The 22,154-nt window shown below is 38.7% G+C and overlaps 1 protein-coding gene and 1 long non-coding RNA gene across 4 annotated transcripts in view; one reads left to right on the top strand and one right to left on the bottom strand.

Moving 5' to 3' along the window:
• LOC121897536 overlaps window positions 1-22,154 on the bottom strand; it is a 64,064-nt gene that overhangs the window by 41,339 nt on the left and 571 nt on the right. Inside the window, exons 2-3 of one of the 2 annotated variants that reach the window (XR_006096236.1) lie at window positions 15,541-15,661; window positions 9,222-9,419 (exon numbers count right to left, since the gene is read on the bottom strand). This is a non-coding gene — a long non-coding RNA (uncharacterized LOC121897536). The remainder of the gene's footprint in view (window positions 1-9,221; window positions 9,420-15,540; window positions 15,662-22,154) is intronic. The other variant, XR_006096238.1, reaches the window with a different exon arrangement.
• ampd3b (adenosine monophosphate deaminase 3b) lies at window positions 887-22,144 on the top strand. 2 transcript variants are annotated; one of them, XM_042412083.1, is made up of 16 exons: window positions 887-1,213; window positions 7,148-7,221; window positions 11,238-11,457; window positions 11,620-11,791; window positions 12,114-12,279; window positions 14,808-15,027; window positions 15,172-15,301; window positions 15,469-15,663; window positions 16,053-16,184; window positions 16,968-17,131; window positions 17,788-17,914; window positions 18,144-18,307; window positions 18,582-18,702; window positions 19,387-19,560; window positions 20,149-20,259; window positions 21,175-22,144. In XM_042412083.1, exons 2-16 carry the CDS (start codon window positions 7,164-7,166, stop codon window positions 21,349-21,351), a joined length of 2,331 nt encoding a protein of 776 aa, XP_042268017.1. In that variant the 5' UTR covers window positions 887-1,213; window positions 7,148-7,163; the 3' UTR covers window positions 21,352-22,144. The 2 variants fall into 2 exon arrangements, with proteins under 2 accessions (XP_042268017.1, XP_042268018.1); XM_042412084.1 differs by lacking the exons at window positions 887-1,213; window positions 7,148-7,221 and adding an exon at window positions 8,435-8,885.

The raw sequence follows: 22,154 nt of genomic DNA, 5'->3' as shown, positions 1-22,154 counted from the left end.
GGTATTCTTTTTCTTTTAATAATGATTATTTCCTCTCTAATTAAGAACTGTACCAGTAGAATTTGTACTGCAAGTAAATAAAAAATGGAATAATGGAATTAATGATTATTTTCATTATATTAATCTGATTCATTATTTTCTCAATGAATCATTTGGCCAATAAAATATCAGATAACAGTGAAAAACACCCATCACAATTTACTAGAATCCAAAATGACATCTTCAAATGTCTTGTTTTGTCTAACCAACTCAAAATCCCAAAGATGTTCAGTTTACAACCATTTAAGAAGATCAAATGTTTGTCATTTTTGCTTCAAAATGAATCAAAAAATTCATGAATTATCAAAATATTTGCCGATTAATTTTCAGCAACTATTAGGTCAATTGACTAATTGAATAATCTTCTGATCATTGTAGCTCCACCATATAGTTTTGATAAGGTAACTATAAAACAAAGTAGCTCTGGAAAAGTTATTCACAAGTTGTTCATCAAAAAGGAGATGATTCAAAGAAATACACCCTATGGTGCACTGTCAGAGATGTAACGAGGTGTCATCGGGTCTTTCAATACCAGACAACCTCAACACCCAGCCAGGGTCAGTCAGACCTGTGTCACAGGAGCACAGGTCAAGACAAACTTAAATGAATTTAATTCTCTTTCCTGTTATTGTGAGAACTTCCCTCTATTCATACTTTCCTGTGTGGAAAACTACCAATATTTTTTTTAAAAAGGCTAGCCTACCCTAACTTTAGATAAAACGTACTATTTATCTATAAATACTATTCGACACAGGTCTTTATGTACATTTTCAGTTTATATCCCCTGTAAAGTGACAGTGAGATGCTGCCAACACAATGAACTGCACATACATCCTAAATAAACAAAGTGGGTGTGGTCTATAATAGTTCTCTTGCTCTTCAAAATTCACATAAGTACTTGTGCCAACACAAGCTTCCTCTCGTACTTCCTCTAACACACTGAGCAACAGTGGTAGAGATCACTTCCTGAAACTCCTTTTGGGCGCTGCAACTCCATGTATTTAAACTGTGCAGCCTTTAGGCTTGTTTCAAACTGGCAGTGAAAGAGTAAACCGACTGTGTGTCTGCATGCTGAAGAGGCTGCTCTGACAAGACCTTTCTTTTGTCGTGTGACACCTAGCAGGGGTGTGTGTAGGGTCGAGGACAGTGTTAACACTTCTTGGTACTGCAAACAGTAAGTAGACTTCTGTTTTGAAACTCTTTTCTATTCTTTGGCTTTTCTATATATGTAAATTGCTTCTTATCATTTTTATCACTTTGCATTCTTTCTAGTAGCTGCCCTACTTTGTATGGTAGTATCTGTTGACAGAAATACCATTGCTGTATTTGGCCTTAGTTGTCATTACAGATAAAATCTTCTGAGGTTAAGATGAACATTTCTGGAGAGTGGAAGATGATTTTCAGCTCTATATTTATGTCTTCCACACTAGCAAGTAAATTGACATATTGGAGACTAACATATTAAGTTGTGACTCGTGCCAAAAAGTTTTTATTATTCAGCCGCAGATCTTTCTCTGTGTGTCCTGTGCATTCTATCACCTCTGTAGGTGTATTCTTATATCTTCAAAAACAAGCCAGGTCACGTACCCTAGAGACTATAAATATTCCACAGGTATGAATGTGAGTCAGTGTCTCTCTCAGTATTACCTCTCGTATATTACAGGTAATGTTCAAAGTTGTGAAGACAAAAGACAAAAAATAGGATTATGGGACAACAGCAAAAAATTGACAAGTCACATTTACTTGTTCATGTTCATGACATGAAAGGGGAACTCAACATTTTTACACATCGATGTCTATTTACAGGTCTTCGGGAACACTACTGCTCAGTGAAAAGTTGTATAAAGCCTTCCGTGGCTCCAGAGGGAGCTGCGCGAAATATGATAAACTGCCTCAAGTGATGTCACGTGTCGTGACCTTTTGTTGCAGGGAAAGTACTTGTTTGCCTTTCTGCCCAGGGCTTTGTTCTATTTTGTTGTTGTTGCGCAAGGACATAATCTTCATCTTCTCAGAAATGGCGGGCTTGACACGCCCTGGCACTTCTGCATGTCTGAACAGTTTGTGCAGTTCAATAAAGTAAATGAGCCACTGACACCCACAAAGTCTACAAATGTCCTGGGAAAATTCCCTGAACTGCCAAAGTGTGACAATTTCCTTACAGTATAATCAGTTATTTCTCCATTAAACATCTACTGTAACATGGTGGCAATAAAACACTGAAAGAGGAAGACTGAACTTGAGTCTATTGCAGTTGTGTTTGTTTATGCCCATTCTGCAGATAATAATAACCATCTAACTGATAAGGTAAGAAGCACAGTCCAACCACAGACACTGAGATTTTAAGTTTCCATCCAGTTCTGTTTACAAACCATTTTCATGTTGTTCCCAAAAACATTTGGTTTGGGAATAAATTCAGTATTTTTATGGTCTCAATGGCTAAAATTTGCACGTACATGAGCACTTTTAAGTTATCCTGTGCCACAAGCAATGGAAGATGTTGAATAATGAAAATCATATAACAAATATAATAAATGCATTTTATAAAGATTTTTTTGGGGAAAACACTTTTTTTGTACGGTAATAATAAAACCATAAGTCTTGCTTTATGTATAGTACAGTATAATATAGTATAGTATCTTTGTTATCTTTGTGATCACATTTTTTCTACACTTCCACACGCTCTGCAAATGCACACAGTCATCATTAGTTGAAAAAAAACCAAAGGAAATATCTTGCAACAGCCATGCCACTTCCTTCAGTGAAACATGATGAAAACAAACGGCCATATACACTCAGCAGTTCATATCAGATTATACTATACAGTACAATTTGTACACTCAGCCATTATGTAGATTGCCATAAGTAGTGTTATGTCATTACATTCCACTATCTGACCCGGACTTTCTGTGCAGGCATTCCTCAGAGCTGCAACCCGCCCAGACATGCCTTTAAAAGAAAAGACCACCGAAACAGTGGCCTGAGATTGGCTGTATAATTTTGAAGAAGAATGATTACTGTCATACTGGCTAGAGAAATACTCACAGAAATTAGTCTACAGCATTTTAACTGTTCATGTTTCCTGTGTCAAAGTATATTCATATTTACATATTTGTTGCATGCTGGATGTTGGGAAGATTTGAATATCTAAATATACACAAACCTGATGCAGTGATCTTAGTACAATGACATAGCATTCAGTGCAGAGCTTCCTAATACTCTAAAGAGTTATGAAACTCAATGTTGCAATGTTTGGTTGTGTGTGTATTAGTCTACCGGAAAGCACAAACAGGAAATTCCAAAACCAAAATGTCAACTAATGTGAAACTCTCTCAACCACCTGCTAGCTACCCACCACAAGCCCTGAGAAGTGTACCTTAACAGATTCTGGCTGTCACCCCCCCTCCTGAGTAAAGGTACAAGGGCTCTAAATAATGTGTGAGGAATGGGACACTACTTTGTGAAATCAAACGTTATGTGGGCAGATACATTTCTGATTATATTTCATATGTACTTCCACAAAACTGAATATGTTGATTACTTCCTCAATATAATAACAGTATAATAACAAACAAATATAACTGTACCTTCATAGAATAAAGAATGAGTGCTTCCTGCTATATACCTGTTCCAGACTACAGTTGTTGTTGAGTTATTTGGGCTTTTCTGCCTCAATGTCTGTTCTGAACTCGAAAATGGCTAAGAGGACATCAGAGGATGCACTGGACAACTCAACTCCTTTTTGACAAATCTTCTCTCTTTGTATTTATCCACAGCAGTTGGTTTTACATAAAAAGTCAGTTCATGTAGCTGGAGTTTTAAGGAGTTTGTCAGATTAATAACCTTCTCCTTCTTGGTTTTGTTTGGCATCTTGCCTGTGTTGCAGGGGTTTTTTTTTTTTTCAGAGGTTCCATTATAATTCTTAAACATTCCATAATTAGTGTTTCTATTGCAGGTGGTTTACAAATCAACAGAGGAAAACAAACAAGACTGGGTCAAAACCCAGTATATGGCTGGACCGTGTGTGGTCAATGTTATTTGGGGTGCTTTAACTGTGCACTCTCCCTCATGCCTATATGAGCCTTTTTTCTGCCTCTCTCCGAGTCGATTATCATGGAGGCTGCAGTGGAAATTGTAAATGAACGTTTTGACAGCAATTTGGGTGCAAATTCAGGAGGCTTATCTCCACCCAGTTACAGCAGTTAGTCAAATCAAGCACACCAGCAGAGCAGCCACCCCACAATAAACCAATATAATAGCCTAAATCGCCTGTTGTACCCGCAAGACTCGTGTTTTAATGCTGTTGTTCATCATTTGTGATGTGAAAATATCAGAGAAATAAAAAGCTTGCGTCCTGGTATTAGTTCAGTTATAAAATCCAAACACACCACAGAGCGTCTCTCCTGCTGGCTGCTGACAGCGCTGTCAGCTTAGAGCAGGAAACACAGTTGCTCTGCGTCGCACTGCTGTTCTCCGCTTCCATTATCTCGCGCCCAAGCGGGTAGCTCCCGGTCTGAGAAGTAAAGCCAATGCTGAAGTGCCTTAAACCTGCATTCCTTCTAATGGCCAGCAGGGGACAACACCACTGGCTGCAAAAAGAAGTCCTACTTCTCACTTGATTTATTACCTCAGTAAACTGTTTCCTAGTGAGTTTATGGTCTCAATCGCTAGTTTAAAGTCTTCTTCGATACAGCATGATGTTCATTTTGTAAATTATGGTCCCATTTAGAGTAAAATAGATGATAAAGCAGCGTATGCTTTAAGGTGTGGCTACGTTGTGATTGACAAGTCGCTACCACAGCGACAACGTTGATTACTCACGTAACCATGATGTAACCCCAGAGTATAGGCGTAGCTGCTGCACAGTGTGTTTTCAGTTCATGAAGTTCATTGTGACATTTTCGTCACCTAAAAAAAGTCTTGTTCAGCATTTGGTTGTGATAAAAGACTCTCCAAGGAGTCAAATATTCAGTTTTCCCGGCGAGTACATTTTGTTTTCATGGTTTTAGGCTTGTTTTCGCAAGCGGAAATTAGCATCAGCATTATCACTGTTAACCATAGATTGTAAATGCACCGTACTAACCAAGCTAGCAGCTAGCGCTATAGTCAGCTCAACCTTCTTGTCCACATATGGTCACTTCTGGCTCCAAAAATCAAACATGGCGACGGTGAAATCCAAGATGGTGGTGGTCAAATCACTAAACTCGAGGCTTCAAAACGGCAGTTCACAAACCAATGGGTAACATCATGGTGACTATGTCCATATTTTTTTTACAGTCTATGCTCGCGCTGAATCATTTTTGAAAGAGCAGCGGCCAATGGTGAAACTTCATCTGCACATTGACGCACACTTAATTGCAGTTTTAGGTTTTTTTGTGAACTCCTCAGCTCAGTGCTACCCTCTTGTGCAATATTTCATGAATTACGTCATTGTTTGGCTACTCAAACACAAAGCAATAGGTGATTGACTACCATTGATATTGATAAAGCAACTTAGTTTTGAAAAGGACAATAAATAATTCCATTGACACTTTTGACGTCTATTTCCAGACTCTATCTCCATGACTTCTCCATCTCCTCTGTAGATGGAGAACTTAAGCTGAGGTCACACTACAAAGTGACATTCACCCGTCTACACATCTGGAAGCTTGGTGATGTAATGACTACTCACAGGGTAGTTGGTGAAGTATTGTAGCTGGTGAGCAAACCGCTTACTCATTAGCCAGCCCATCGACTCCTGTCTCATAATAACTGCCTGCAAACAATTGCTCTTTTGTCGAATGGTTTTTACTCTGATAAAGGAGATTAAATAAAAGTGAATGGTGCAGCACAGCTAATAAGCTATGATAGCCTCCTACATTTTGGACTCTTCAGCTCTCTGTCCCCTGAAAGATGGTTTAATAGATTTTTTTTTTTTTTTTTTAAATCCATCCTGAGTAGAGCTGCAACAATTTGTTGATTAATTGCTAAGTTAAATGAAAGAAAATTTGTCAGCAACTATTTTGATAATCATTCAAACCATTTTGTAAGCAAAGGTGTCAAAAATTCTCTAGTTACAGCTTCTCTAACATGAGGATTTACTGGTTTTGTCATTGTAAACTCATATTCTCGGATTTTGGAGTGTTGGTTGGAGATGACATCAACAAGGACTCTGGGAAAATGTTGTGGGTATTTTTCACTATTTTCAGACGTTTTACAGAACAAACGTTTAATCGTTGAATTGAGACAATGGTCGGCAGATTAATCGGTCATGAAAATGGTTAGCTACAGCCCTAATCTTCAGTATTACAAAACTTTTTTTTTGAAGGACATGAAAAGATTTGGCCAAGTTTCAAGGAATTTTTGGATAAAGGGATAAATAACTTGGTAACACGGACACTTTCTGAATTTGTGAATACTCAATTCAGTGCAAAAAATGCACTCCTGTTGTTGATTTTGATTTACTGAGAACAGTGTGTGTGTGTGTATTGTGAGGAGACCTGTAGTGCATGTCGATCATTATAAACACATGTTGCGTGGGGAAGTACTCTGAAAAAGGCTCAGAATCATACCAGTTAGCATTTTGGCAATTTAACACTGCTGCAACACCAAATATTTCTCATTTCCCTCCTGCAAGGCATAAATATGTTATTTTAAGAATGCTTGGCTGCATCCTGCTCCTGGTTTACATTGCCATTCTTTCTTTATCTGAATCCTCTCACAACCTCACTAAAAACCAAACATGATCTAAATAAGGACCCCCTCTTGGCCATACAATGTCTTTTCCTATAGGTGGTTTCTTTCAGTGTTCCTGAGAAACTAAAATATGAGGTTCGGGGTTTTCTGTCAATGTTCTGAATTCAACACTTGGCTCATAATTTTAGCATGTTTTAGCTTTTCAGAGTTATGTCAGGAACCTTCTATGGCAAACTATATAGGCAAACAACAGCAGATAACAGAAGTTAATCCTGAAATGGTGCAGGACTTTTGCTCTCTATACACACTTTTGAAATGTCAATTCATCATAGTACTTTACAACTTTGGGAGGGGTCACTTATTCACCCACTTAACTTTAGTTGTGTGGACTCAACTATAATTAATCCAGTTTTAATCTAATCTTTGTTTCTTCTAGGTAAATAGAGATCAAAATGAAGAGAAGGGACACACCTCTTTATAAGCAGCAGTCTACACCTTGCCTTGGGAAAGGTGAGTAAATACTCGAATGTGGTATGAACATAACATACACAGGCGTATACACGTGCAACATCTCCAACTTCTACTCAGTAAAGATCTATTTATGGTGTTCATCCTGATATGCTAAATTTAATGAATTATGCCAAAGCTCATTGGGCACCTGTTGAGAGTGTGAGTAAATCAACCATTATCTCCACTTAACATTCTTGTTCCACTGGTTTAGTACACTACAACAACAACAAAAAACTTCTGTTGCTAACATGTTACGAAGAGCTAGCAGGTTTTGAATATGTAGTATATTGACACTGGAAAAGTGACAACAAAATGATAATCAAAACAGTCAGTATGCATACTAAAAGAAAACTAAGTATTCAATATTTGGAAAAATACTTTGCTTTTAAGTTTAACTGGCAGTGACATGCCTTTGTGCAGCACACGTTTGGCATCACATGCTGCTGGCATAAAATGGTCGAGTATGTTGATTTCTTGTGCACTAATTGCACAAAACAATATACTATAAAGTGCATAGCATATACATTATGCAATTAGTATGTAGTATGGAATGAGGACACAGCACAAGTGAAAAACTTCTACACCGATCCAAGTCCTCATAATGGTGTGCTCAAAATCAGTGATCCAAGTGCAACAGAACTGTAACAAAAGGCCTTTAAAAGCCTGTACCTATTAGCTTTGTGAACAGATGACAAAGTGCACCATCCACACAAACAGGTTCTACTAGTTTTCTTCAGCAATGTATTTTCAGCATCAAGTGATGAACCAACCAATTTCCTTCCCTTTTCTCAGTAAGAGGACAGCCTCTACTAATGAGAGCATGTACTTTTCCTCTGAATTTCTGAAGTAATTAGTTTACTGCAGAAAGCTGACAGTAAGTCATGTAAACACACCAACTGTGGCTGTATGAACTCCTACATGTTAGCTTAACCATGAGGGCAGTTAAAGTATTTTGAGTGTAATCTTAAAAGAGAATGATTGTTTGCTTTTGGTATAATGGAAAAAATTACAAACCCAAACTAAGACCTCAGTAAAAACTGTTTACACTGAGTAAATGGCTTTGAATGCATGGCCAGTGATTGGAGCTAAACTTACCTCTGTCATCTGGGGGGAAAAAAAGTTTTTCTAATGTACTTTCCCAGGGCTTTAATATTATCTAGAGAATCATGGTATTTCACTCCCTCCTTATTGCCCCATCTCACAGAAAGCCGCTCACATGTTAACAGCCAGTTGTGACATACCAGCTTGGATTAGCAGCCCCTGTTGCCATGACGCTCTCAACACCCTAAAATAGGAGGTAGAGAGGGACACTCTAGACAGCAACAACTAGCAGCTGCATTATACATACAAGCACCAGAAGACATAAACAGAGGAGCAAAGCCTGACAGGCGCAGTCGGAGTGAAAACCCAGAGACGCATCACAGATACGACAAAGACACACACATCAGACCTGAGGACAGTCTTGACACTGTCAAGAGGTTTCAGCAACACATAAAGGTGTTCTGTGAGACCCGACATCGAGTGGCCGACATATGAAAATAGTGGCGCCAAAGCTAAGAGCTAGGGAGTCTAGAAGAGACAGAAGCAGACACATGAAAGCTGAAATACTTGATTCAACAGGCAGAGACTGAGACAGCCAAACATGGCACAAATCACTACAGAAGGTAAGAGACAGACAGAGTTATGTTTACTAAGCATGAATCTGACATGCAATGTGATGGCAATTACCACTTATTATGAAGTTCTTTAATTGTCTACAGTCTGAGGAACTTAAGTGGTGAGATTTGACTGAAATTCACATTCTGATACTAAGATTAAATCTTACATACATACAGCAGTTTGTAGCCAAAAATGAATGAAAAAGAAGAGTGAAATATACTACTAAAATTGATTATTGTGAATTACTGTGACATTTTGATGATGTTGGCCTTTGTGTGATATGTTAGACTACATATTAATTGAAATTTTACTGCATATGTTAAAATACCTTCCTGACATACCGGGATTACTTTGTGTAGCTCAGCTTTCTATAGTTCGGGGGATGTAGGTCAAGGTCATCAAGGCACTGTTCAGCTGTTGCAGTCGAGAGAGCATACACGTGTGGAGAGGCTCTTCAGGAATGACAGCTTCCGGAATGTGCTAGCCAAGTGGCAGGCTGAAAGCTGTGCCAATGCGAGGGCAAATGTTACTGGTGTCATCTGTGAAGGCAGCAAGAAGTTGTCAGATGGATAGAGTTGCATGTAACCATTTGTTAGGATGGTGAGTCAGCAGCAGAGCAGTTTGCTATTTGATACAACGGTCCTGCATATCCAGTTTTATGCTTGTTGATTCAAAGACCTACTGGGGGACTGATTCTAGCAATGGCCGAGTGACCTACACTGGCTGCAACATTATTATTAGTAACAGCGATGACATGATGATCAGAATAGTCACTCGTCCCCATTTCTGCTGGGATGTCAGATAGCAACAGTAGTTTTCACACCAAAGGGGTTAAAAACAACTCGGCTGTCTTTCATCTGAACAGATCAAAATATCAATTCAGAGTCTCAAGTTTAAAAATAGCACCACCGTTCATGCCATGGGTACGTGACATGGCCTTTTTCCCTCTAAAAGGTCTTGAGAACCAAAATTATGGTATGCTAATAACTAGTTTTAACAACAAAGGCTCAGACAGTCCCTTTCCAATTGCAGTAATAGCTGGGAATTGTAATCCTGTGACTTATCTGGATACTTATCAGAGAATGTTTACTTACTTTACTGTTGAACATATCCTTGGCTGTTCTATTTACAGTTTCCACTAAAATGTTAAGTTCTAAATTGTATTGTAGAGAGATATAATTTTGTAAAAATGCAGCAAAAATGAAAAAGCAAATTCATTATCACGTGGGCAATCAGTTGTCAATCGAGCCTCGAAAAATGATTTCCCTCAATAAGTTGTCATATAGTAGGATAATGCAGATAAATTACAAACTCAAATTATATAGTAGAAAAGTTACATGTTGATGTCATGCCATTGGATATAAAGCAACTAGACGGATTTAACTACTGCTGCACTATGTTTCATGCCAAACAGACTGAACACTGAAATGCACCAACAGACAAATAACACACTTCCTTTCATGTTTTCAGTCTTTTCTATACTTTTCCCAGAGGTATGAGGTCCAAGGAAGGGTAATCCTCGACCCCCACAAGGGTTGAGAAGTCACATCGCCAGTCTAGTACACCCAACACAGTGATAAACTGTGTTTACTGTATCTTGCCTGACACGTTGGCAAAACATGTAGCCAGCAGTGAAACATAAGACAGCCACTCAAGACATGTTTACTGATTTGAGTTAAGATGAGGAGCTGCAAATTGAGCCAAGCTCATCCCTTGCCCCAACCTCCCCCTCCTCAAACTTGAGGTCACAGGTCTCATGTTTATCTCACTAGTATTTGTATTTACTGCCACAATAATAATGTTATTTCTACTTTAAGTTCTGCCACACTTCATCACATTTTTAAGATGAAATATGACATTTTAGCAAGTTGCTCAAGATGATAAATCGGCATTATTACATCGGAGCTATCATCTGACTTTCTAGTAAACCTTCTAGGGAACGTTCTTCAGTAACTACTGCTGACAGCTGTGAGAAATTAACTTCTCAGTAATCTGCAATATACTGCCATAATATCACAATGCTGCAAGCATGTTGTATTTGATAAATTGTAATGTAACTTTTTTGTTTTTCTGGTTGTCAATGAACAATTACCCATTAAACATCAAACTATGTAAACGGAACAAGCAGGAAAATATACCTTTTAACCGAAAAAAAGACAGGAAACAAAAAAGCATAATCAAGCATTTACCTTAGCCCTACAACTAATCCCCTAAACCAACTTACGATGGATCTTTGCAACTTATGAATAAATGTAACAGAAACCTTCTTCTGAGACATACTTTGAAATGTAGCCTTCCTTGGCAAAACAAAAAGGAAGTATGCACTTGTACTCACTTTTTTTTTTAAACTCCCTTAGAGCCACGGCTTTTCCCAAGAGTGTCAATGACTGAGGTGGATGAGAAGGTACGGCTGCTAGCAGAAAAGGTTTACGCCTGCGCCCTAAAGGAGGAAGACAACAAGGATGCTCTGGCACTGTTCACCGTGCCAGAGGACTGTCCTATCGGTCTGCATGAGGACAGGGAGCGAGCGCTGAAAAAGGAGCTGGCTGAGCAGCAGTCTCAGGAGACTGCTAAACGGTACCATGTTAAGATTTTTTTGATCAAATGTGTTTGTTTTTCCTCAAAGTATTTGCATCATAAATCCCCAGGCTACAATAATACACAGTTGGTGGCAGTGTACCTTTGTGCTTTTAGTTTTTAAGCAGAGCAATGCTTGTCCCCCTGCTGTGTGTCACCTAGGAAGAAGAATTTCATGTTGAAGCGTTCGCAGTCGGTGTCTTTGCAGATGCCCCCCAGTGGTGACTGGGGCCAGTCCCCGCTGTCCCCACTGTTCTCCCCAAGCACACCTGAGCCTCCACTTCCCGAGTGTGACTTCCAGAGAGTTACCATCAGTGGAGACTACTGTGCAGGGGTAAACAGGATTAACACTCTAGCATTAACAACAAAAAATGGTGCCATCATTGAAACTGACTATATAAAAATAGCATGCTACAACCAGACACGAGGCAACAAAACTTAGAATCTGCTCGTGTCTCAGTGAGGCTTTAATAGACAAAACACTTTTTTTCCTTTTTTTTAACAATTGTGGGATAAAAACATTTTGGCGTCACGTTAGGAGAGGCCTTGTTGTTGCATAAATCTGAGTAGTTTATCCTGGCCATTTTAAGACAATATCTTAAATTCTTTAATTAAAAGTCTTGTTAAGTGTAAAAATCTTTCCATGATATTTCCAGATTACACTTGAGGATTATGAGCTGGCAGCTCAGAGTCTCCTGAAAGCTCTATTCATCAGAGAGAAGTACTCCAAACTGGCCTACCATCGTTTCCCCAGGACCATTGCCCGGTTCCTCCGCAATGCCGAAGATGAGAAGTGGCAAGAGGAGGATGAGGTCTTGCCAGGTAGGGGCATTCAGATAACAACTTTTCCTCATTGGAAAAACTCTGCGGATTCATACTCCTGCTAAGTCCTGAAGTATGTATCATACTGCAATTTCTTTGTCTAGCCTTTACACTTGCACACTTAATTAGGGGCACATATAGCTATTTCTCCAGCTCAACTGACCAGTACTGCACTCTTAAGCTCAATTCGTACTTTCCACATCTGCATGTCTGTGAGGGTCACATGATATAAATTTAATTATTTGGCCAAGTCCACAAAAGTCCACATAAAGCCCAGTGTGGATGTCCGGACTACAAGCATGCTAACTGCACATGCACGAGCAAAGAAAAATTGACGCTTGTTTCAAAGAGAGACTGTGCAAGGAGATACTGTACGTCACTACCTACATATTTATAATTCATCTTTACACTAACAACATAACAAAGAAACAAAATGGTGTGAAACTCCCTCGTTAAACTCAACTAAACAAAACAGAAGAAGGGGCTCTTCTTGTTTTATAGTGCACCCCTGATTGTAGTATGCATACAAGTGTGTGTGCGTCCTTTGTCCCCATGCAAGCACGCAGCCATTCATGTCCGTATTAACGTATGAAGAAACCTTTACTTAAAGTTACTACTTGAAACTTTCATTTTGTGTTGATTTTGATGGCCCCTGTGGACAAAAGTGGTAGTGTTTCCCTGAAGGAAGACCGCATTTCCCATGAGCGCCACCGCCTCGTGTTGTAAAGATCTTGATCTGGCTAGCACAAGCATCTCTTTATCTCTCTCTCTTTATTCATTCTCTAGCTCACTTGACCACCACTTCTCTCTGTCTTTTTTTTTTTTTTAAAAGCGAGTCAGGAAGCCGACCCCAAGTCAAATTTTACTTTTAACGTTATCAAACTGAGAGAAATGTCCTCCCCTCGTCCTAGTAATGCCTGCGTACTCCCTCATGCTACAATGCTACATGTAATGTCAACAAAGGCAAATCCTCCGATCTGCATGCAATATAATCGTTTCATCTGATTTTGCGGGAAATCTGACCCGCAAAACCAGTTAAAAGTTCCTTGTAGTAACTTAAAGTAAGGAATAAAAACATGAGTGACTGGTAGAATCTGGGTCGAGTGACAATGAAACTATTTCCTTCCTGTGTCAAAGAGACACACGGCTGTGGTCAATTCAGATAGAACAGAAACAAGAAGAGGCAACTTTGACTAAAACAACTAAAACAAGTACTGTAATTGTACTGTAATTTAAAGTGTATTATATGATATATTTTATCAGAATCAGAAAAATGTATTGATCCCTGCAGGGAAACTGCTTTGTTACAATTGCTCAACACGCAGTTAGGAAGGAGGAAGGAAATAAGTAAAATGGTAAAAACTACTATACAATAAAATACACAGTAAGTAAATGTAAAAAATGTAAAAATGCAAAAGTGCAAAAAGTGACGTGCAAGGTAGAATCACAGTATGCAAAAGTAATATAACAGTGATTTAACAGTAAATTAACTGTAATGTGCAGAGGCAAACTGAATGAAAAGTGTAATGTGGGTCACCAGTGAATTTCAATACAGCTACTTGAAAGACATGTCCATATATGTACCAGAACTAGTGTGAATAGTCTGTGCAAGCCAAGGTCAGTCAGACAATTCATAACATGCTTCCAGAGGCTTCTGCTGAGTACAACCAAGCTAAAAGCAGCAGACAGAGAGAGAAAATGTGTAATTGATTCTTTTTTTTTTTTTTTTAAATACATACATATATGAAAGTAATCTTATCTGTGTGTGTTCTACGAAGTGTGTTCTAGGAAGTTAAGGTACCATATCTGAGTTTGTATTTGAGCTGGAGGAAATGGGTGAGCTAAAGCCTGGAAAAAAGATTGGTGGACCAAGCATAGGAATTAAATTTTGGTTGGATTACAGTATACACTGCGATGTCTTAAATTGATGGAATTAAATACAATGAATAAATATAATTTATGAGCTTGTAGGGTTTAAAGGAATACTGATAGTATACTGTACAAAGAACACAATATTTAGAGTTGTGGTTCGCAGAAAAGGTGCTACTAGATACTCTGGACTGCCAGCACTGCTATAGATGGAGATAAAGGATAACAGCTTTATTCCTCTTTCTGATTAACCATGACTCGTAAATACTAAACTACAGCAAACATCGTTTGTTTAGACAAATACAGATAACTGGATAGTTAGCATATACAACAGGATAGTCATTCAATGACCACATGAGCAACACCTTCATGAACACAAACGTTAGCAACAGAAAATTCACATCAACATAATATATAACATTATATCACGAAAGGATTACAGATGCAACAACGAACATTCTGACTACACACAACCACTGGCAACACGTCAGTGATGCTGGTGGTGGTCAGAAGAGAAACAGAGGCTATTAAGCCTGGTGTCAAGTTGCTCTTTAAATTATTTCTTATGATTGTCATGATGTTGTTTTAGTCCATATAACTTTTTCACCATCTATAGAATCTAAATGACTGTTTTGTTACTCTACTCCCAACATCTGTAGACATCTGGCCTTTCCCTCATGAAGGGGAGGACCCGTACTCCATGGAGGGTATTCCTGAGAACTTGAACTACGAGTTGCAGATGAAAGATGGCATAGTCCATGTTTACGACGATGCAGAGGCCCTGAAACAAGAGAAGCCCCGCAGCCTCCCTTACCCAGACCTAGAGACCTTTGCCATAGACCTGAGCCATGTCCTCGCCATGATAGCTGATGGCCCAACGTAAGTAGCAATGGGCCATCTGCAAAAAAACTGGCATGGACAGTATGCCTTGAGGAAAAGATTAGTCAGCCAGGGGGTCTGAAAATGAAATATTCCTATATTTTCCTATATGATTTGATAATCTTGTGTTGTGTTGCTTCACAGGAAAACCTACTGTCACAGGCGGTTGAACTTCTTGGCCTCTAAATTCTACCTTCATGAAATGCTGAATGAAATGGCAGAGCTAAAGGAGCTGAAGAGTGTTCCACACAGAGACTTCTACAATGTCAGAAAGGTTAGATGGTATTTTGCCATTTCGCCGACACTTCTTCAACCTGAGCTCTACATCAGAGGTTATGTTTTATTGACCTCAGTGTAAATGAACTTAAGTTTATGGATGTACTGCAACTCGTCCAATAAAGTCACGCACATTGTCACTGTTTTGCTTTGTGTCAAATATAGGTGGACACACATATACATGCTGCTGCTTGCATGAACCAGAAGCATCTGCTGAAATTTATCAAGACCACATACCAGACAGAGGAAGAACGTGTGGTGCTGGAGAAGGGCTGCCAGAAGATTACACTCAAGCAAGTCTTCAACAACCTCAGCATGGACCCTTACGACCTCACAGTGGACTCGCTGGACGTGCATGCTGTAAGAACAAATTTGAAAAGTCTTTGTCACAATTAAATCCACATTTTTGTCACACTTTTGAGTCTTACATCAGGTTTACCTACTATAATTTATCTAACACGACAATGTCCTTGAGGCAAAAATATCAGGTAATCACATAATGACTGTGTGCCTGCAAAGGTTTAATTTGTCATTTTCAAATATCTAAAGCACATTTCACCAACCTGTATTTGTTGACATAAGGATGCAATTATGGGTGTTCATGCATTTCATATGGTGTTGCGCAATAATTTCCATGCAAAGTCCTGTTAATGCGTGATCTGAAAATAATCAATACAGTCACTTTGTTGGAATGAGAATGTGATCATCAGTACATAAGATTCACCCTCTCTCACGAATGATTCTTTTAGGGAAGACAAACATTTCATCGGTTTGACAAGTTCAACTCCAAATACAACCCTGTGGGAGCCAGCGAGCTGCGGGAGATTTACTTGAAATCAGACAACCACATCCAAGGAGAGTACTTCGCACGTATCATCAAGGTGATAAAATACTAATATCACTTAAAGACACAGGTGTTTTCATTTATCTGGTCTAATTAGACCTCTGCTCTGGCTGAAGCTATGCTGAAATTACATAGGGGCACCAAACTCCATGAACCAAATCAACCAAACGATGATGACGTTAACTTCTTGGCCCAAAACTTTACCCCAATAAAAAACTAATGGGAAGGTCTGGGTGACGTCAATGAAGGACAGTCTGTATACAACCATTAAGTCTTCAGAAGAGATCTATTTAGGCGAAATAAGTGAAAAATCACTCAATTTGAATTGGCATTTCAAACATTTAGAAAATGAAATATCAATTCTTTAGGATAAAAAATAAAACACATAACATGACATCAAACGTGCATGGGTGCACCTAAAAACCTGACTGCAATGAAAGAGTCTTTATTAGACTTTTTGCACATCATGTATTTAAAGTAAAATCTATCTTTCTATATGAAACATGTAATAATGTTGTGAAGATGCATCATAGACTTGAATCATAATAGTAATAATAATAATAATAACAGTAATAATTGTTGTACGGTTTAGCTGCTATATTACATAATAATAATAATAATAATAATAATAATAATAATAATTATTACTAGAGTGCATCAAGCTTCTTTTATACGACTAATGTTTCTTGCACTTGCTTTGTTAGCGTCTAAACAGACATGAAAGAATTAAATGTTATCTGTTCAGCGAGCTATTGTGAACGTGCACTTTTGCTTTATCAATAAACATCACCGACTTCCTGTGGTTTGGCGTCTGTTTCAGGAAGTGGCTAAGGATCTGGAGGAGAGTAAGTACCAACATGCTGAGCCCCGTCTGTCGATTTACGGCCGCTGTACCAGCGAGTGGGAGAGCCTAGCAACCTGGTTCATCCTGCATAAGGTCCACTCACCCAACATGAGATGGATGATCCAAGTTCCCAGAATCTAGTACGTGCTAACTGAAAGCAGAAGCTGAATATGAGACAGCAGGAACATTCATCAATATAAGAGAAGCATGGTTTTATTAAGACAAGAGGAATGGATAGGCTGTTTTATTGTTTCCTATTTTAAATACTGAGAGATGAAATTCAAGTATTTCTTTTGTACGTTTTAATTTCTTTAAGACACAACACTGTTTAATTAAAACAGTAATTACAACCATATCTGTGACCAATTTTGCAATTTTCTTAACTCATAGTTTAAGAAATCCTGAGCAGATTTATTCTGTCTCTAAAAAAAACAGTTTATGTTTTTTGGCTGGACAACAGCGGGCCAGTCCTATAAACACGAAAGTCTGTCCCTGACTTACTGACTGACTGACTGACTGAATGAGTGATGAAGTTACACCACTGAGGCCGACCAATGGTATAACTTTAGTCAGCCGAATGTCACCACTTCCTGTATCTGTCGTTTCAAGTTAAAATCCCTCTTGTGATTCATACATAGTCCAGTCATATACTAGGTTTTGACCTAGTCTTGTTTATGGATATCCATAAAACTCATAATCAAGTCAGGCTGTTCTGAATAAGCAAATGAATGCTAAAAATGTGTTTTTGTGTTGTTTGCATGAGAAGATAATTGATTTGAGTCCCTTTGTCTTGCAGTGACATTTTCAGGTCAAAGAAACTAGTACCAAACTTTGCCAAGATGCTGGAGAACATTTTCCTCCCTCTCTTTGAGGCTACAGTCAATCCACAAAAGCACAAAGCGATACATGTATTCTTAAAATACGTAAGTACTTCTGTGACAGGGCGGAACCTGTAACAAATGAGAAAACTTCTCAAGTAAAATAACAGCCATATCTCCCATATCCAGTGATATTTAGAGACACTTTTCAGCTCTTTGGGAACAGACTGAGCAGGCAAAATTAAGCTACATCTTGTACACTAATGACCAGACATGCATGGTTATTTAATATTTGTTTTGCAAATGGACTGAGCTTATCTTTGCTGTTCTGTAGGTGACAGGATTTGACAGCGTGGATGACGAATCCAAACACAGCAACCACATGTTCTCTTACAAAAGCCCCAAGCCGGAGGCGTGGACCACAGATGATAATCCTCCCTACACCTACTACCTGTTCTACATGTACGCCAACATCATGGTGCTCAACAACCTACGCAAGTAAGTCTGTGCATGCGACAACCTTGCAAAAGGTTATAATGGACATGACTGTAGTGGCTAAAGTTTTATCCGTCTTCAGTTTATTCTTGTGCAAGCAAACAAGAGTGGGGGATAAAGAGGGAGCTTAATGCTGGCCTTTCAAAAATGTAAACATGTTCACACAGATTCCTCAGGGAGATTTCAGAGTTTCCCAGAAATGGAAAACAGAAATGTGCCTCATTAAATGCTACATATTTCACTACTTGTAACAGTATTATTCTTTGTCCCTCCCCAGGGAGCGAGGACTGAACACTTTCCAGTTTCGTCCCCACTGTGGCGAAGCCGGCTCCATCACCCACCTGGTCTCTGCCTTCCTAACAGCAGACAACATCTCCCATGGCCTCAACCTCAAGAAGGTGAAGTGATATTAGGGTTTGATAAGCACGTTTTTCACAAGGTGCCAATAGTTGATATTTTGTTCCAACATCAGAGCCATCATCATGTCATCACCACGTTTACAAACCAACAACAGAGATAGCACGACATTGCACTTCAGCTGTGAAACAAGCATTGCTTTGGTATTTTAACATTGAATGCCATCTCTCTGTCTGAAAATAATCACAAGAGCCTCTCACAGTAAAACACAGAAACAAGAGTAAAACCTACCACTTCACAAGACAAGAACTTCATCTTTAAGTCCTTTTCATCTTCATACAGCAAAGGCCACATTTATTCCATTCAGAGCTTGAAAATAGTCACAATGACTTAAATGTGTTCAAGTGACATCCCTTTATGTCTTAATCTGCATTTTTGCATTTTTTATTCCATTCAGAGCTTGAAAATAGTCACAATGACTTAAATGTGTTGAAGTGACTTCCCTTTATGTCTTAATCTGCATTTCTGCAGATGCCATTCTTGTGTCAGAGTTTTTGTTGCTGGTGATAGAAACAATTTAATGTATCACTTTCTGTGTGCCTTTAATGAAAAATGTTCATATTATTCCTTTAAACTCAGGTAATAAATCTCCTCCAGATTCCCCTTAAAGTGATTTATGGCATTACTAATATTACTGTGGTGCTTCACCTTCTTCTCCTCCCCAGAGTCCAGTGTTGCAGTACCTGTACTACCTGGCCCAGGTCCCTATCGCCATGTCCCCACTGAGCAACAACAGTCTGTTCCTGCAGTACTCCAAGAACCCCCTACGAGAGTTTCTTCAGAAAGGACTGTGTGTGTCACTGTCCACTGACGACCCCATGCAGTTCCACTACACTAAGGTCAGGACAACAGGAACGAGAATGGATCTAATCATTTATTTTTCTTCACAATCAGAATCACTTCAATCCCCAGTTTAGAGCTGCAACGATTAATCGATCAACAGAAAATTAATCAGCAATTATTTTGATAATTAAACAATTTATAAATTTTCAAGCAAACATGCCAAACATTTTCTAGTTCTAGCTTCTCATATGTGGCAATTTGTTGTTTTCTTTTGGCAGTGAATTGAAAATCTGAAGGTTCTGGACTGTTAGTCTGACAAAACAAGCAAATTGAAGACATCACTGTGGCTGCTTAGTAATTGTGAATGCTATTTTTTTGACTATTTTTTAACATTTAATAGACTAACTGATTAAGCAGACCAGAATTTGGAGACAGACGTTTTGGGGACACTAGTCCAGAGAAATTTGAACAACTTTTCAAGTAATTAATATCAGTGTGATGCACAGTGGTACAAGAATAACAGGATCTCACATACAGTACAATCAACTTCCCATTCTTTAAATGAAACACATTTGGCACTTGATCCTAAAATCTACATTATCCCTAATATAACAATTAATCACTGGTGTTCTGTTTCCTTTCAGGAAGCTTTGATGGAGGAGTACGCCATCGCAGCCCAGCTGTGGAAGCTGAGCACCTGTGATCTGTGTGAGATAGCCAGGAACAGTGTGCTGCAGAGCGGCCTCTCACATCAGGTAAAAACTTTTTTGCTCTATTATTAAGATTTTAAGACTGTCTGGAAGACTTCACCAGGGTGAAGAAAGAGGGAAAATGTGGAGAGACCTGCATTGTTACAATCTGTCCCACATATTTTCCTATCACCCTTCTTGCTATTTCCATCGCAGTTGGGTTGACAGGTGTGCAATTTTAACACGAGGCTAGGTTTGGAAACATTTTAAGCTTGCAAATAAAAAAAGTCTGCTGCTTCATCTGATAACATATGATTGATGATATGAATTGGCAACATTTAGGGACTGGCCCTAGACCTCACACACCCTAAACTGTGTCACTGAGTGATCCAGTGAGTGATTAACATTGGCAATTGTCCAGCTACTGGCAGCCGTTTTCATACTGTGGTAGGAGAGGACAATATGGATGAAATCTTCCAATGTGGCATAATGTATGTCAATTTATATTGTGACATCAATATATGCTGTGATATAGTAGATTTTCTGTAAAAAAAAATATTGGAAACCTGTTAGATAAAATAACCAGATTGGAATTTTTGGTTAATTAAGCTGACCTGATTAACAAGGTATTTATCACATTGATGCCAAAATCCTAAAATAATCCAATATTTCCAATTTCCAATGACATCATCTCATGGTGTATATCAACCCTACACTGTGGCAAATGAAACCTTAAGCTCATATTATTTTTGCAAGTGTCTTACTATGGAGAACAACTACTCAGTCTGGCATTAAGCTGATTAACTGATACCACTAAGTGAAAGGTCAACGATTCAAACCCATTATAGTATCAGCCATGTCCCACATTGAGGTCACTGAAACACTACCTGCTCTGGACAAAAACAGCCTGCCACATCCTGATGTTTATGCCAATAATTGTGCAATATCTGGTCTACATGTGTTTTCCTCTCCCATCCACAGGAGAAAAAACACTTCATTGGCTCCAACTACCTGCAGGATGGACCTGAGGGCAACGACATTCGGCGGACAAACGTGGCACAAATCCGCATGGCCTACCGCTACGAGACGTTGTGCAATGAGCTCAGTTTTCTAGTGGATGCAGTTAAAACTGAAGTTGACTCTTCCCTAGCTGAGTGATTCACCACACTAGGAAGAACTGTGCATGTCCTTAGGAGAAAAGTGGCATAGGTTAAATGGCACATGTTATTTTGTTTTTTGTTTTGTTTTTTACATGTTCTTGGCCCACATCTGAAAAAGTGGGTTGCTACCATTTTATTTAAACCTTGGTGCACATTAGCATAGGATCCTTTACTTGATTTTTAAACTTTTTATGCTATATTGATTACCTTTGCTAATCACTGTGTGCCTCATTTTATTGGGACAGAGGTAAGAGGTTTTCCATTGAAGGATGTGACATGTACTTGGGGATTCAGACACAATTATGAGAGGACATTAGCCATAAATCCTGATTTAGAATGGACACATTCAGGAGCAGAATGGAAAAATGTGTGCACTGAAAATGTGTTTCTTATCATTATAAAATTAGCACTGCTTGGTATTTTTTAATGTCACTTGCATGTTTCAAATTACTTTGTACTGAATTAGTCAACTGAATGAGAGGGCAGGCAAACATTCACAGAGACAGGTGCAAGCAAGTGTGACTCAGCCTCCAAACTAGTTTTGTGAGATCTGAAACCAGTTTTAAAACCTCTAGTGGTAACTCCCAACTGTGACTAACTGATTACAATGACTGTCTTTTTTATGTTTGTTATTTCTTCATAGTTTTTCATATGTAAATAAAGATTACAGACCAGACAAACAAGTTTTTGCAAAACGTTTTCTTCCTGTATTACAGACTGTAAAGCCAGTTTCAGCAAATTTTCTATTTGTGCTATTGTGTCATATGAATGAAATCGACAGTTCAATAAGGTTTTTAAGCT

The sequence above is a fragment of the Thunnus maccoyii genome, chromosome 5, assembly GCF_910596095.1.
Source record: "Thunnus maccoyii chromosome 5, fThuMac1.1, whole genome shotgun sequence".
NCBI classification, from domain to species: domain Eukaryota; kingdom Metazoa; phylum Chordata; class Actinopteri; order Scombriformes; family Scombridae; genus Thunnus; species Thunnus maccoyii.
Note: the sequence above shows the minus strand (reverse complement) of the source record. Positions and strands in the feature narration are given on the sequence as shown.

What these genes read in the sequence shown, in the direction of transcription:
- ampd3b (XM_042412083.1), top strand. Translation starts at nt 7,164, where the DNA reads ATGAAGAGAAGGGACACACCTCTTTATAAGCAGCAGTCTACACCTTGC. An exon ending in TACACCTTGCCTTGGGAAAG is followed by an intron (nt 7,222 to 11,237) that starts GTGAGTAAATAC and finishes AAACTCCCTTAG; the next exon opens with AGCCACGGCTTTTCCCAAGA. An exon ending in ACTTCGCACGTATCATCAAG is followed by an intron (nt 16,185 to 16,967) that starts GTGATAAAATAC and finishes CGTCTGTTTCAG; the next exon opens with GAAGTGGCTAAGGATCTGGA.